This window comes from Nematolebias whitei, chromosome 1 (genome assembly GCF_014905685.2).
Source record: "Nematolebias whitei isolate Nwh7 chromosome 1, NemWhi1, whole genome shotgun sequence".
Classification (NCBI taxonomy): domain Eukaryota; kingdom Metazoa; phylum Chordata; class Actinopteri; order Cyprinodontiformes; family Rivulidae; genus Nematolebias; species Nematolebias whitei.
Window position 1 is genome coordinate 41,540,279 of NC_056498.1, and position 12,589 is coordinate 41,552,867.

The 12,589-nt window shown below is 46.9% G+C and overlaps 2 protein-coding genes across 2 annotated transcripts in view; one reads left to right on the top strand and one right to left on the bottom strand.

Annotated features, from left to right (window-relative positions):
* LOC119410502 (RING finger protein 150) overlaps positions 1–6,631 on the bottom strand; it is a gene marked incomplete at its 3' end in the record, with an annotated part of 12,278 nt that extends 5,647 nt beyond the window's left edge. Inside the window, 1 exon segment of the mRNA XM_037677386.1 lies at positions 6,027–6,631. Coding sequence (XP_037533314.1) covers positions 6,027–6,483 — 457 coding nt within the window.
* Positions 6,632–7,450: 819 nt separating this feature from the next.
* On the top strand, positions 7,451–9,318 carry LOC119410260 (tripartite motif-containing protein 16-like). The gene has a single exon (XM_037677177.1). The coding sequence runs from the start codon at positions 7,503–7,505 to the stop codon at positions 9,222–9,224; it is 1,722 nt and encodes a 573-aa protein (XP_037533105.1). The 5' UTR covers positions 7,451–7,502; the 3' UTR covers positions 9,225–9,318.
* Positions 9,319–12,589: the final 3,271 nt, after the last annotated feature.

Consider the following 12,589-nt stretch of genomic DNA (forward strand, 5'->3'; position numbering starts at 1 on the left):
GACAGAGGTGGCTGAAGTTTAAACTATGGTGGCCAAGGCCACCACTAACCCCCCTTCGGTTCCACCTCTGCACCTGGTGGAGGATAAAGCGTCTCCCTCCAGGATCACCACCCTGCGTCGCCTCGGACAAAGAATAAAACCTCCCTCTGTTCTTCTCCACAGTAACTTCCCCCCACTAGAACATCTTGCAGTAAAAACATTTAGGTTTAGTGCAGAAAAACACTCAAAGCTATAAAAACATTCAGAGTTCAGATCGTTGGAACCACTGGTTTATTTTTCCAAACCTTTCTGAATCAAATCGTTCGTCTTACTCAAGACGCTACAAGTGAGAACAACGAAGTTCTTCTGTAAATGTTTTTACCAGAATCTAAATCTCCTCCGTTCCTCCAGACGTGAAATCAGCTGGCAGCTCAAACACGGTGAAACGGATCAAACTGGATCTGGAGCCGCAGAACGTCACGTTCGACTTTCTGAGCGGATCGATTCTGGTTCTCGCGGCACGAACAACCGCGTCGTCTCCGGTAGTTGAACTATTGAGGAGACGCGTCGCAACTTCTGCTCGTTTGTGCGAGTCGACCGGAGGAAGTGCCTCCAAGCAAACGATGACCTTTGACCTTACACGAACCCCGACGAGCACGTCATCGATCAGCCCCCCCCTCCCCGGATCAATAACGCTCTGGGCGCCTAATAACCCCAAACATTTAACACATTTTATTCAACTTGATTCCAGGAGGTTAAAAATTAAAACTACTTTCATTTATAAAATCCTCCCAGTTCATTAATCACTGATCAAACTTATTAGAAACCAACAAACAACGCCCGAACGACAGGAAACGTCAACACGACTTCCTCTGAACAGACGGACGACTCTGAACGGACCGCTCACGTCAGGAGTTGAGTCATCGGCCCACCGCCGGACTCCATGCCTGCTGGGATCAGCAGCCACAAACTAATCAGCAGCCACAATCTAATCAGCAGCTACAAAACTAATCAGCAGCTACAAAACTAATCAGCAGCTACAAACTAATCAGCAGCTACAAAACTATTCAGCAGCTAAAAAACTAATCAGCAGCTACAAACTAATCAGCAGCTACAAACTAATCAGCAGCTAAAAAATTAATCAGCAGCTACAAACTAATCAGCAGCTACAAACTAATCAGCAGCTAAAAAACTAATCAGCAGCTACAAACTAATCAGCAGCTAAAAACTAATCAGCAGCTAAAAAACTAATCAGCAGCTACAAACTAATCAGCAGCTAAAAACTAATCAGCAGCTAAAAACTAATCAGCAGCTACAAAACTAATCAGCAGCTAAAAGACTAATCAGCAGCTAAAAAACTAATCAGCAGCTACAAACATCCGAACGGTAAAAGCAGCTGATTCCACACAGTCTGCTTGAAGGTGGATTACTGAGGAATGGGTCTGACCGGACCCCCCCACCCACCCCCAGGTGTTGCTCTCGCTTCTTTTAGAGTTGAACTTAAACCTGGACAAGCGGTTCTTCGACGTCCTCCGACCCCGAGGGTCTTAAAGAGTGAATGTTTGTACCGACAGGAAACACTGACAATTGTTTGTTTGTTGTTGTTTGTGTCCAAGGAACCACAGACTGACACACCTGGTGGAGGACACACACTCACCGTCCATACATGATGGTGGCCATCTTGGATTTTGATGCGGCACTAGAAGGAGCTAGAACCGTCCTGGGTCTCCTCCCAGTCGGACATGCACGAAGCACCTCCTTATGGAGGCGCCCAGGGAGCATCCTTACCAGATGAACCTCCTCGACTGCTCCTCTGGATGTGGAGGAGCAGTGGTTCTACTCCGAGTCTCTCCTGATAACTGAACTTCTCAGCCTGGAGAGTCCAGCTGCCCTGCAGAGGAAACCCATCTAGACCTCCTGGATCCACGATCTCATAAGAAGAGAAGAAGTCGGAGTTTGGTTTCGTGACCCGTCGAGGTCTGTTTGGGAGAAGTTTCTTCTCTAAAGCAGAACAATTATTCAGGAGGAGGAAGTGGAAACTAGACGAGTCAAAGTCGGGGGAGGACGCACCCGCCAGTCAGGAGTACCAGTAAGTTCAAGAAGAGTGATTGTAGTTGAGCTGGTCTCTCTGGGACGAGAGCAGTTGACAAACGGCATCGTGAGGGCGTCCCTGAACGTCTCGCCACCTTCAAGGGCTTCTTGACTTCCTCGCGCTAGTCTCATTTATCGGCTTTATCGTTTCTTCTCTTCTCTCTTTGCTAAAAGCAGCTAAGCTGAGAAGCTAAGCTACGAGCTAAGCTAACAGGTCGACCTCGGGGGGGAACAAACCTCCGTCTTGTCCAAGCTCCAAAATTCACGGATGAAACTCGTGCCTTCGTGTAAAAAGTTGTTTTTCTCTGAAAAAAGAAGCGGAGAACTTGTTCACTGATTTTTTTTTATTAAAAGCTTTGTGCTAAATGCTAAAGAGCTCAAACCACACAGATATATTTCAAATATTATCGTTTATTGCAATAATTTCTGAGACAGTTAATCGTCCAGCAGAATTAGTTATCGTGACAGGCCGACGTCTCCGTCAGAAAACACACCAGTCCTGAGAGCCATGTTGATCATAAATAATTTAAAAATAAATAAAAATCTGTGAACTCATGTGGATAAAATCATGAACCTGGAAGCGGCAGTCGGCAAAATAACGTGCACGGCTCAAAACGCAGCCTCACGGCTCGCTGCGAGCAACAGTCACAGCTCAGAACAGCCTTAATGGAGCTTTTCCAGTCAGGAAGTGGTTTTAATGGTAAATGGACCTCGTCCTTTTCCGTCTGACCAAGATCCTGAGAGTTCTTTACAACAATCTGTGCCTCATTCACCCATTCATCCAGCAATCTACTAGATCTATATCAGAGCTTTATCTCATCCACACACTGATGGGACACATCAGAGGCCATGAGGGGTTCAGGGTCTTGCCCAGGGACACTTCGGCACGTGACTGCTGGTGGAATCGAACCCCCAACTCTGCCATTGGAGGACGACTGCTCTAACCACTGAGCCACAGCCGCTCCACCCCCTCCCACCGAAGAAGAAAAACAACTTGTAGCGTCCCAGCACCCGTTTCCGTCATCGAAGTTTATTTTGAAAGGATTCTAAGGTGGAAGCTGTAGACACAGGTGAGCTCATCGTTACTTCTGAAACCAACTCAGTGAGAACTTGTGATTAAAGCTCGTCGCTGTGGATCAATGAAACTGATTGAATTATCAACAACAGAAGAGACCGGAGGCCTGAAAGAGTTTAATTAGAAACAGTTAAATATCCAAACAACACTCAGACAAGCAGAAGATAAACCACAAGTTAACGTTTCTCCTGGGAAAAATGTTCAGGTTTCCAAACACCGACTCCCAGAACACGTCACTGAACGCATCACGAGAAACTGGATTTAAAGTCGACACTCGCTGACCGTTTCGAGCCATTTCCTGAATTCCTGGCATTCACAGTGGGAGTGTGTGTGTGTGTGTGTGGGGGGGGGGGGGGGTCCTGCAGGGATCACTGAAGGAGGTTCCAGCTGTCAGACAGCTGTGAGCTCATGTCACCTCCCTGTTACGTAACTCAGCTCTGCATCGTGACCGACAGCAAACGTCACGTTGACTTTATCTGATGTGGCCCGAGGAGCTGAAATCTGTGGTGGTGGTGGTGGGGGTGTTTAATATGAAAACCACACGAGCCACATCAAGTTTCTAACATTTACATTTCCTCAACATTTTATCGTAACCCCCTGAGAGCCGAGCGCTGGTTCTGCGGTGCATTTTCCAAATCTCCTGGACGTTTGTGATGAGATGGACCTGATGTGTCTAAATAAAGATTTCTCTTGGAACAGGAAGTTGTATTTTGTTACATGGTTATGACATACTTTGTAAAATACAAATAAAATAAAAAAAGTCCTCAAATGTTTTTTCTGGACTGGATTTGAACAGAGAGTGGAAATAAACCTAAATGTTTTTGCTCCAACACATTCCAGTGGTTTGTTTTTATTCCTGTCTGAGGAGACGCAGAGCGACAGATCCTGGAGGGAGGAGGGAGACATTTTATCCACCACCAGGTGCAAGGGTGGAGCGGGGGGGGGGAGTGGCCACTAAAGATTAAACCTGGGCCACCACAATTATTTGATTAAACTACATTTTTTAAGCAATATCAAAACTAGAAAGCAAAATCTAGTGGTGGCAACATGGTGGATCAGTTGGTAGAGGAAGGTTGCTGGTTCAAATCTCACCTGGGGGCCTTTCTGCGTGGAGTTTGCATGTTCTCTCCGTGCTGCGTGGGTTTTCTCCGGGTACTCCAGTTTCCTCCCACAGACCAAAAACATGCATGTTAGACTGATGGTAACTCTAAACGTTCCCTAGAGAGAGAGAGTGAACGGTTGTTTGTCTCGTTTGTCTCCGTGTCCCTGTGATGGACTGGAGACCTGTCCAGGGTGTCCCCGCCTCTCACACAGTGACTGGTGGACATGGACACCAGTGACCCAAAAAGGAAGAAGTGGGTAAAGATGATGGATGGAGGTTTAGCATTAGCAAAGCTAATATTTTAGTTAGCAGATTAGCGGTTAGCAAAGCTAACTTTTTGGTTAGCTGTGTCCAGCTCTGATTAAAATACATCCAACCTGCATCCTACGTTATTTTGGTCACTTCTTTCCCAACAAAACCCTTTTTGTTGTTGTTGTTGTAATTTTAGCAGAAATAAAAACCCCAGAACATTTCCGGGTTCTTCCTGAAACACGCGTCCTCTGATCTCATCTCGGTTTATTTTGCAGAACGACCGAGTCGGTTCCAGAAACGGAGCGACTCGTCCGTGAGCGTCGGGCGTTCTCGTTTCCTCTGGATCACGCCGTGGTCTCGATCGGCCGAGGCCGGGCTGTTTCGGCTTCACGAAGGAGAAGTTCGGCTCGTTTCTGTTCGACCCGGTTCTTCCAGGATGAAACCTGCTCCGGTCCAGGACGTCTGTTGATTAATCTCAGGTGATCATGTGACTTACGATGTCCCAAACGTTTACATAGAAAAGGGTCAAATCTTTCAATAAATGTGAGGAAAATTATCTTTAATTATTGAGTGGACTGATGAGTTAATGACCGTCTTCTTTTTAAACATTTTCCAACACCAAGTTGTTCCTGTCGACAGCACCTACCGCCGGCTCCACCTCCAGAAACAACCGGAGTGTTTCTGCCACCGTGCTCTAAAAACCTTAGAGCTGAAAACAGATTTTCTGTCCTTCAGATGAATTTTAGATTCAACGAATAATAAAAACAGCAAAGGATTCAATCTAAAAAAATATTCTTTGCTCACTTCCTGCTCCGTCGACAGGAACTTGGGTCAGTTTTAAACGTCTCTGAGCCTTTAACGCCCGGACGATTCAAAGGTTCAGAACAAAATCAGTCCAAGTGACCGCTGCCGACCTTCAGAAAGACCGAAGAACCGTTGATTAATCCCATTTATTAAAATTTAATCTGGCTGCTTGGACGGAGAGAATAAGAAAGAAGTTCAGGCTCAGTGTCAAAAGAAAAAGGTTTTCTTCTGCCAAGTTCTAGTTTTTGGTCAAACGCTCGATACGTCAAGTTCAGAGAACGTATTGTGGAGGACTCTCAGCTACTACCACTCCAAACTTTAGCTCGCTGTGTAAAACTGACCACATTACAGCCGTTTCTAGATCCAAGGTCTGATGGAGGTGGCGGCCATCTTTAATTGGACTGGCTCCAACAGGAAGCCAGGTCCATGAGATGTTCATGTCCTGATCCATCCAGCTGCTCCTGAGATATTTTGCTAACAGACAGGCAGGGCTCTCGGGCTCAGAGTACAAGCTGTGGCTCGGTCTCAGCTACTACCACACCAACTGTGAGCTGACCATCCGTGAACCTGACTGAGCTACAACCTGTTGTGTTTGACAGCTGATTGGCTGCGGCGGCCATCTTTAATTGGACCGGCTCCAACAGGTTTCATCATTGACCACAGAGGACCCAAAGCATTTCTTAAAACACGGCGCAGGGAGGTGGTTTCTGGAGCTCCACGTACCTGGATGGGGCATGGTGATGGTCTCGTTGGCGTTGGCCGAGCCCACGTTGAAGATGACCACCGCCGACGCGTTGTGGGCCGCGGCGTGCCGGATCTTGTCCCTGTAGGTGCAGTTCCCCGGGGCGATCAGGGCGATCCAGGCTCCGGCCTGCGGGGGCACCGCGAACCGGGTGTGCGGGTCGCAGGCCTGGCGGTCCAGCGGGGACGCGGGCAGGACCACCACCCCCCTGGAGTCCCGCTTCGGGGAGTGCTCCCCGTAGCGGCCGCACTCCGTCTTCTCGGTGCGCAGCTCCGAGGTGGCCGGGTCCACGAAGGTGATGTTCACGAAGGCGGTGTACCACTCCTCGCGCTCGGCCACGGTGAAGTCCAGGCACAGCAGGTGGACGAAGCAGAAGGAGATGAGCCAGGTGGAGAGGGCCAGGCTGCGGCAGGCCGCCACCAGCGAGCCCGGGGCCATGGCGAGCCTCTCCCCGGACTGAGAGGTCGGAGGACGGCGAGGGCTTCCGCGCCGACACCTACTCCACCATGCTGTCCGTCCGACCGACACAGAGATTAATAATCCGGGGTTAAAACGTCTGCTCTGGAGCCGTTTGTTTCTCCTCTCCTTTCAGCCGCTTTCATCCGCAGCTGTCGGGCTACAGAGCCGCCTGTTAGCCGCCTCCATTTCCAGGCGACTCCGCAAACAAAACAAACGCGGTGAAATCCCCCAAACACCGAGAGTCGGGAGTAAGAATGAGCACCGGCACGAAGCGACTGGTCCGACCGGAATAACACCGCAGGCAGGGGGGCTCAGACCACACACGAGTCCGTATTTTAAGGTTTTTATCGCTTTTTCCAGCTGAAGCTGCGCTGAACTGTTAGCAAAGCTGCATTGTTGTTGGCTCCGAGCCACAGTTAGCAGTTAGCAGCGAAACGTAGTTCCGGTTGCTGCTGAAAAAATAAAAGTAACCGTATTTTAACTGAAGAGCTCAGGTGGCTTCAGTAACACTTTAGTGTTGCGTTAAAATAGTTTTCGGCCTCACTTTGACAATGAGTTCTCTTGCTGTGCGTTCGTGTAATTAACGCGGCATAATGTTGATGACGGTATTTTATTTTGAAGGTCAAAATGAGAAACATCCGTCGTGTCCGTGTAAACCGCCATATGCTGCCATCTAGAGGCCAAGAAAGACGGAGTCACGTTAAAACTTGAACGCACACAACTTTATCTTCTATTTTATTTATATTACTCGAAAAATTATTCATTAGGCCGCTAATTTATTTTCTGATAAAACCAGAACAGCCCAAATAAACGAAGCTCCTCCTCCTTTCTGACTCTGCAAGACCCGCCTCGACGATACTTTCATTGTTCCCTCCTCCACAGATCTACAAACAGAGGGATGTGTCTAACCACGGATGTTCAGGTTAGCAACGTGACGTGTAGATCGGCGCTGCGCCTGGCTCCATTTAAACAGAAACGATACTCGTTTGAGAGGTGAAATGGCGCAGAAAAGAAGTTTGGACCAAGAACATTTGAATTGTTCGATCTGTTTGGATCTCCTGAAGGATCCGGTGACTCCTAAGTGTGGACACAGCTTCTGTACGAGCTGTATTGAAAACCACTGGGATAGAGAAGATCACAGAAGATACTACACATGCCCTCAGTGCAGGAAACGTTTCAGACGGAGGCCTGCTGTGGCCAAAACCATCGTGTTAGCAGATTTGGTGGAGGAGCTGAAGAAGAACCAACAAGCTGCTCCTGCTGATCACTGCTATGCTGGACCTGAAGACGTGTCCTGTGACGTCTGCTCTGAGAGGAAACTGAAAGCTGCCAAGTTCTGTCTGGTCTGTTTGGCTTCTTTCTGTGAGAAACATCTCCAGCCTCACCATGAAGCTCCACCATTACAGAAACACCAGCTGGTGGAGCCCTCCAAGAAGCTCCAGGAGAACATCTGCCCTCGTCATAATGAGATGATCAAGGTCTTCTGTCGTACTGATCAGAAGTTAATCTGTTCTCGCTGCTTGGTGGATGAACATCAAGGACATGAAACCGTCTCAGCTGCAGCAGGAAGAGCTGAGAAGCAGAAGGAGCTCGAGGCGAGTCGACAACAAATCCAGCAGAGAATCCAGGACCAAGAGAAAGATGTGAAGCTGCTCCAGGAGGAGGTGGAGGCCATCAATGTCTCTGCTAATAAAACAGTGGAGGACAGTGAGAAGATCTTCACTCAGCTGATCCGTCTCGTCCAGAAGAGAAGGAGTGAAGTGAAGCAGCAGATCAGATCCCAGCAGGAAACTGAAGTGAGTCGAGTCTTGGAGCTTCAGGAGAAGCTGGAGCAGGAGATCACTGAGCTGAAGAGGAAAGACGCCGAGCTGGAGCAGCTCTCACACACAGAGGACCACAACCAGTTTCTCCACAACTACCAGTCGGTGTCAGCACTGGGTGAGTCTCCACACTCATCCAGCATCCAGGTTCATCCTCGGAGATACTTTGAGAACATCACTGCAGCTGTGGAGGAGCTCAGAGACAAACTATGTGGTGGCCCAAACAACGGTCAGGCCGTCTTGAGCCTGACAGGACCTGATGTTTTGCTGTCACATCCAAAGAGCAGAGCAGAGTTTCTCAGATCTTCTCAAGACGTCACTCTGGATCCAGACACAGCCCACAGACGTCTGGTCTTATCTGAGGGCAGGAGAAAAGCGACATTAGTGGAAGAACAGCAGTCGTATCCTGATCGTCCAGGCAGGTTTCTGTCCTTGGAGCAGGTTCTGAGCAGCGAGAGTCTGAGCGGACGGTGTTACTGGGAGGTGGAGTGGAGCGGCAGAGGGGTCTGTATCGGGGTTTCCTACAACGATAGCAGCAGAAATTTTACTACACTCGATTGTAGATTTGGATTCAGTGACAAATCCTGGGCCTTATATTGTGGCACAAACGGTTATGCGTTTAGCTACAATAAGAACCACACGCCAGTCCCAGGTCCTGGCTCCTCCAGGGTCGGGGTGTACCTGGACCACAGGGCCGGTGTTCTGTCCTTCTACAGCGTCTCTGTAACCATGACTCTCCTCCACAGTGTCCAGACCAAGTTCACTCAGCCGCTCCACGCCGGAGTCTGGCTCGTCGGCTGTGGATCAACTGCTGAGTTCATTGAAACCAAGAGAAACAGCCGAAGGGTTGTGTTCTGTAAGCCTGAGGCCTCACGGGTCCCAGAGCAGCACGAGGGGTAAAGAAACCTTAACATGGATGTTCGGTTACCGTAATTTCTGATGTATAGAGCGCACCCGAATATTCGGACATCATTACCTGCAGTGTTCCCTCAGCGAGGACTGAACTAGACTAAAGGACCTTCTCCTGCTCCGCTCCTGTTTCCTGGAACATCTTGTAAAAACACCTGAAGCTCTCGACCTTTGACCTCTCCAAGTGGCTTCAAACATCTGATAAGTTCCTACAAGAACCAGCGCAGACGTGTTCCTGTTTGTAGTTTTTACACCGCTTTATAATCCAGCTGTTTTTTTACATTGTCTTTTAAATACCATTTGTGAAGTCAAATATTTGTACTCGGCATTAAAGCAGTCGAGCCAGATATGAATGGAGACAGAGTTAACGTTTATCTTTTATAAGTTAATTGAACCGAGCCACGCCTTAATCTAGCTTCTCTTGCTTGAGGTCTGCTTGCTGCAGGCTTCGGGCGGCACAGGAAGTCTGGTCAGACGATCTGCAGAGAGCAGCTTTGATCCTCTGGTTTGCTCCCATTGTCTCCCGAAAATGCATTTTTGCTGATTTGTCAATGTCTTGCTTTAACTGTGGCGTGAATTAAATTCTTTTAAACTAAGGTGAAGTCTCCTGGTGGTACCTGCTCGATCCAAACCAACACGCAAAAGGTGTTCGGACCTTTTAACACATTTTATTTTCACTTGTTAAAAAAATCTATATTCTCAATTTGTACGCATGTTTTATGATTGTCTGTTCTTCTCGTCACTCTTTACTAAAACCAGGTCTCTGGTGTAACGGAGTCCCCGAGGCTCAATGAGACGAACCTGTGGAAATAAAGGTTCAACGAATAAAACTAAAAAAACTACGTGGTTACTGAAAAGAACAATGCTAACCAAAATTATTAACGATGAACTTTTTACCCATAATCCTCCCTGAGGCCATGTGACAAGCAGTCGAACCAATAGTCATTGAGCCTCCAGGAGAGGCGTGTATTGATGAGACTACAGGTGGGACTGACGGAAACACGTCGACGGCTTGATTCTGCCGAGGGGCCCAGCTGGTGTCGAGGCAAGGCAGCCAACTTAAGACCAGAAAGTTGCAGGTTCAACTCCCCGCCATGCCCACACGTCGTGGAGTCCTTGAGCAAGACACTTAATTCCATACCATTTTATTTATAGAGCACCTTAAACCGCGACGGGGCCAACCAAAGTGCTGTCAGACAGAAACAAACAGGTAAAGCACACAGCAACACAAAGTAAAATCAAAATAATAGCAGATAATAACATGATGATCAACACGGATCAAACATCGTTGAAAACCTGGTACCTCTGCGACCCGATCACGGATAAGCTCTAGAGCGTATGTGTCAAACTGAAGGCCCGGGGGCCAAACGTGGCCCCTGTTGACATCTTACCTGGTCCCCAAGATGTCGTTTTAAATGTAAAGTACTTTTATGACTTTAATTTTTTTCAGTAATCTTTGATTATGATGTCAAACGTGCAACAGAGAACGTCAAATGAGACCGGTCCAACTCTTGTCGAGGAACCTGCAACCAAGGGAAGATGTTGGTATCAGACTGGACTTCATGTAGATTCTGAAACCGGCCCTTTGTTTGAAAAAGGTTTTAATTTTGGCCCTTTTGTCAGTGGGTTTGACGCCCTGGTCTAGAAGATGGATGGACTGTGGACGCTCTTAAAATCCCAAAGATCAAAATGAAATGATGATGATTTAAATCAATCAATCCCTCAGAGCTGCTGTCGTCACATGGTTCCGTCAAAAAGTCATAATTTAAATGTCATTTTTCTCTTTAATGAAGTGACTTCTTTTTACTTCCTGCCACCTGTGGGTGTTGAGTTCAGCTCATTGTGGCAGGAAGTCCTGCTCTGTTTTTATCTGCAGTTCCTCTAATCAAACACCAGATGATGGAAAACACAACGGATGGATTCAGAGCAGAGAAGTTCTGAAATATCAAATATCAGTGGAAGAACTTCTGTCTCATCCTGATCATCCAGACAGGTTCACTGGTTGGTGGCAGGTTCTGAGCAGAGAGAGTCTGACTGGGCGGTGTTACTGGGAGGTGGAGTGGAGCGAGTTGGGAGTTGAAGTAGCCGTCGTGTACAAAGACATGAGCAGAGCAGGGAGGTCAGAAGAAAGTAGATTTGGATTAAATGACAAATCCTGGTCTTTAGGATGTTTTTTATCTGATTACACCTTTCGGCACAACAAAGTTAAAACTTGTGTCTCTGGTCCTGGTTCCTCCAGAGTCGGGGTGTACCTGGACCACAGGGCAGGTGTTCTGTCCTTCTACAGCGTCTCTGGAACCATGACTCTCCTCCACAGAGTCCAGACCACGTTCACTCGGCCGCTCCACGCCGGACGTCGACTTTATAGTGAAGACTCTGCTGAGTTGATTAAACTGAACAAATAGAAAACATTTAAGGGTCAGTTTGTTAAAATGTGTTTTAGTTTGAGTTTAGTCCCCATCAAGTAAGAACTCAAGCACTGATGTTTGTCCTATTCAGACATCCTTCAAATTGAGCTTTGTAAAGTTTAAATTTATAGGTGATCTTAAAAAAGTTCTGCTTTGTAGATTTGACTTATTAATTTGTTCATTTGTCTTTCAATTTGACTGTGTGTATGGAGTTGCAGTCTTTTGTACAAACTGTACAGGAAGGGACTGAGTACACAGCCCTGGGGTACTCCATCAAATCCTTTTCTACACTGCCAAAATATTGTTTTCTTTTTTTAACCTTCCTTCAAGATGAGCTTTGTGGGTTTTAAATAGATGTGGGTGGATTGATCCAAGTTTTGATCAGTACAAAGTTTGGTATCAATATTCGTTATCAGTGTAATAAAACTTCAGCATCAGTTTCTCACCTGTGTAATGGGAGACTGTTTAAAACCACTGTTGTTTTTTTAACATTAAAAAATAACAGCAGAAATAAAGTTTTAATTTCTTCCAGAGGGATAATTATGTGCTTATTTAAAACAGAGAGATGTTCTCACAGTGAATGGAAACAAAATGTTTTGGGGCTGCTCCATGAAAATCCTGAACTGAATCTTTTATTTTGAAAATAAAGCCAGCTGATCAAAATCTGCTGAGTCACTGATTGCCAAAGGTGACTTGCTTATCTTCGAGGAGAAGAAAATAGTTGTGATCATTTTTTTTCCTAAATTTTAAGAGATGTGAATCACAAATTGTGACCAAATAAAAATAACTTGTTTTTGGTTGTTTCCTCTTCAGGGGTCTCCACAGCGAGACATCCTCGTCTCCTGTGTCCTCTGTCCTCACTCCAACATGTCCTCTTTAACTGCATCCACATGTCTCCTCTTTGTCTTTTTCCTGCAGCTGCATTTCTAACATCCTTCTACCAATATA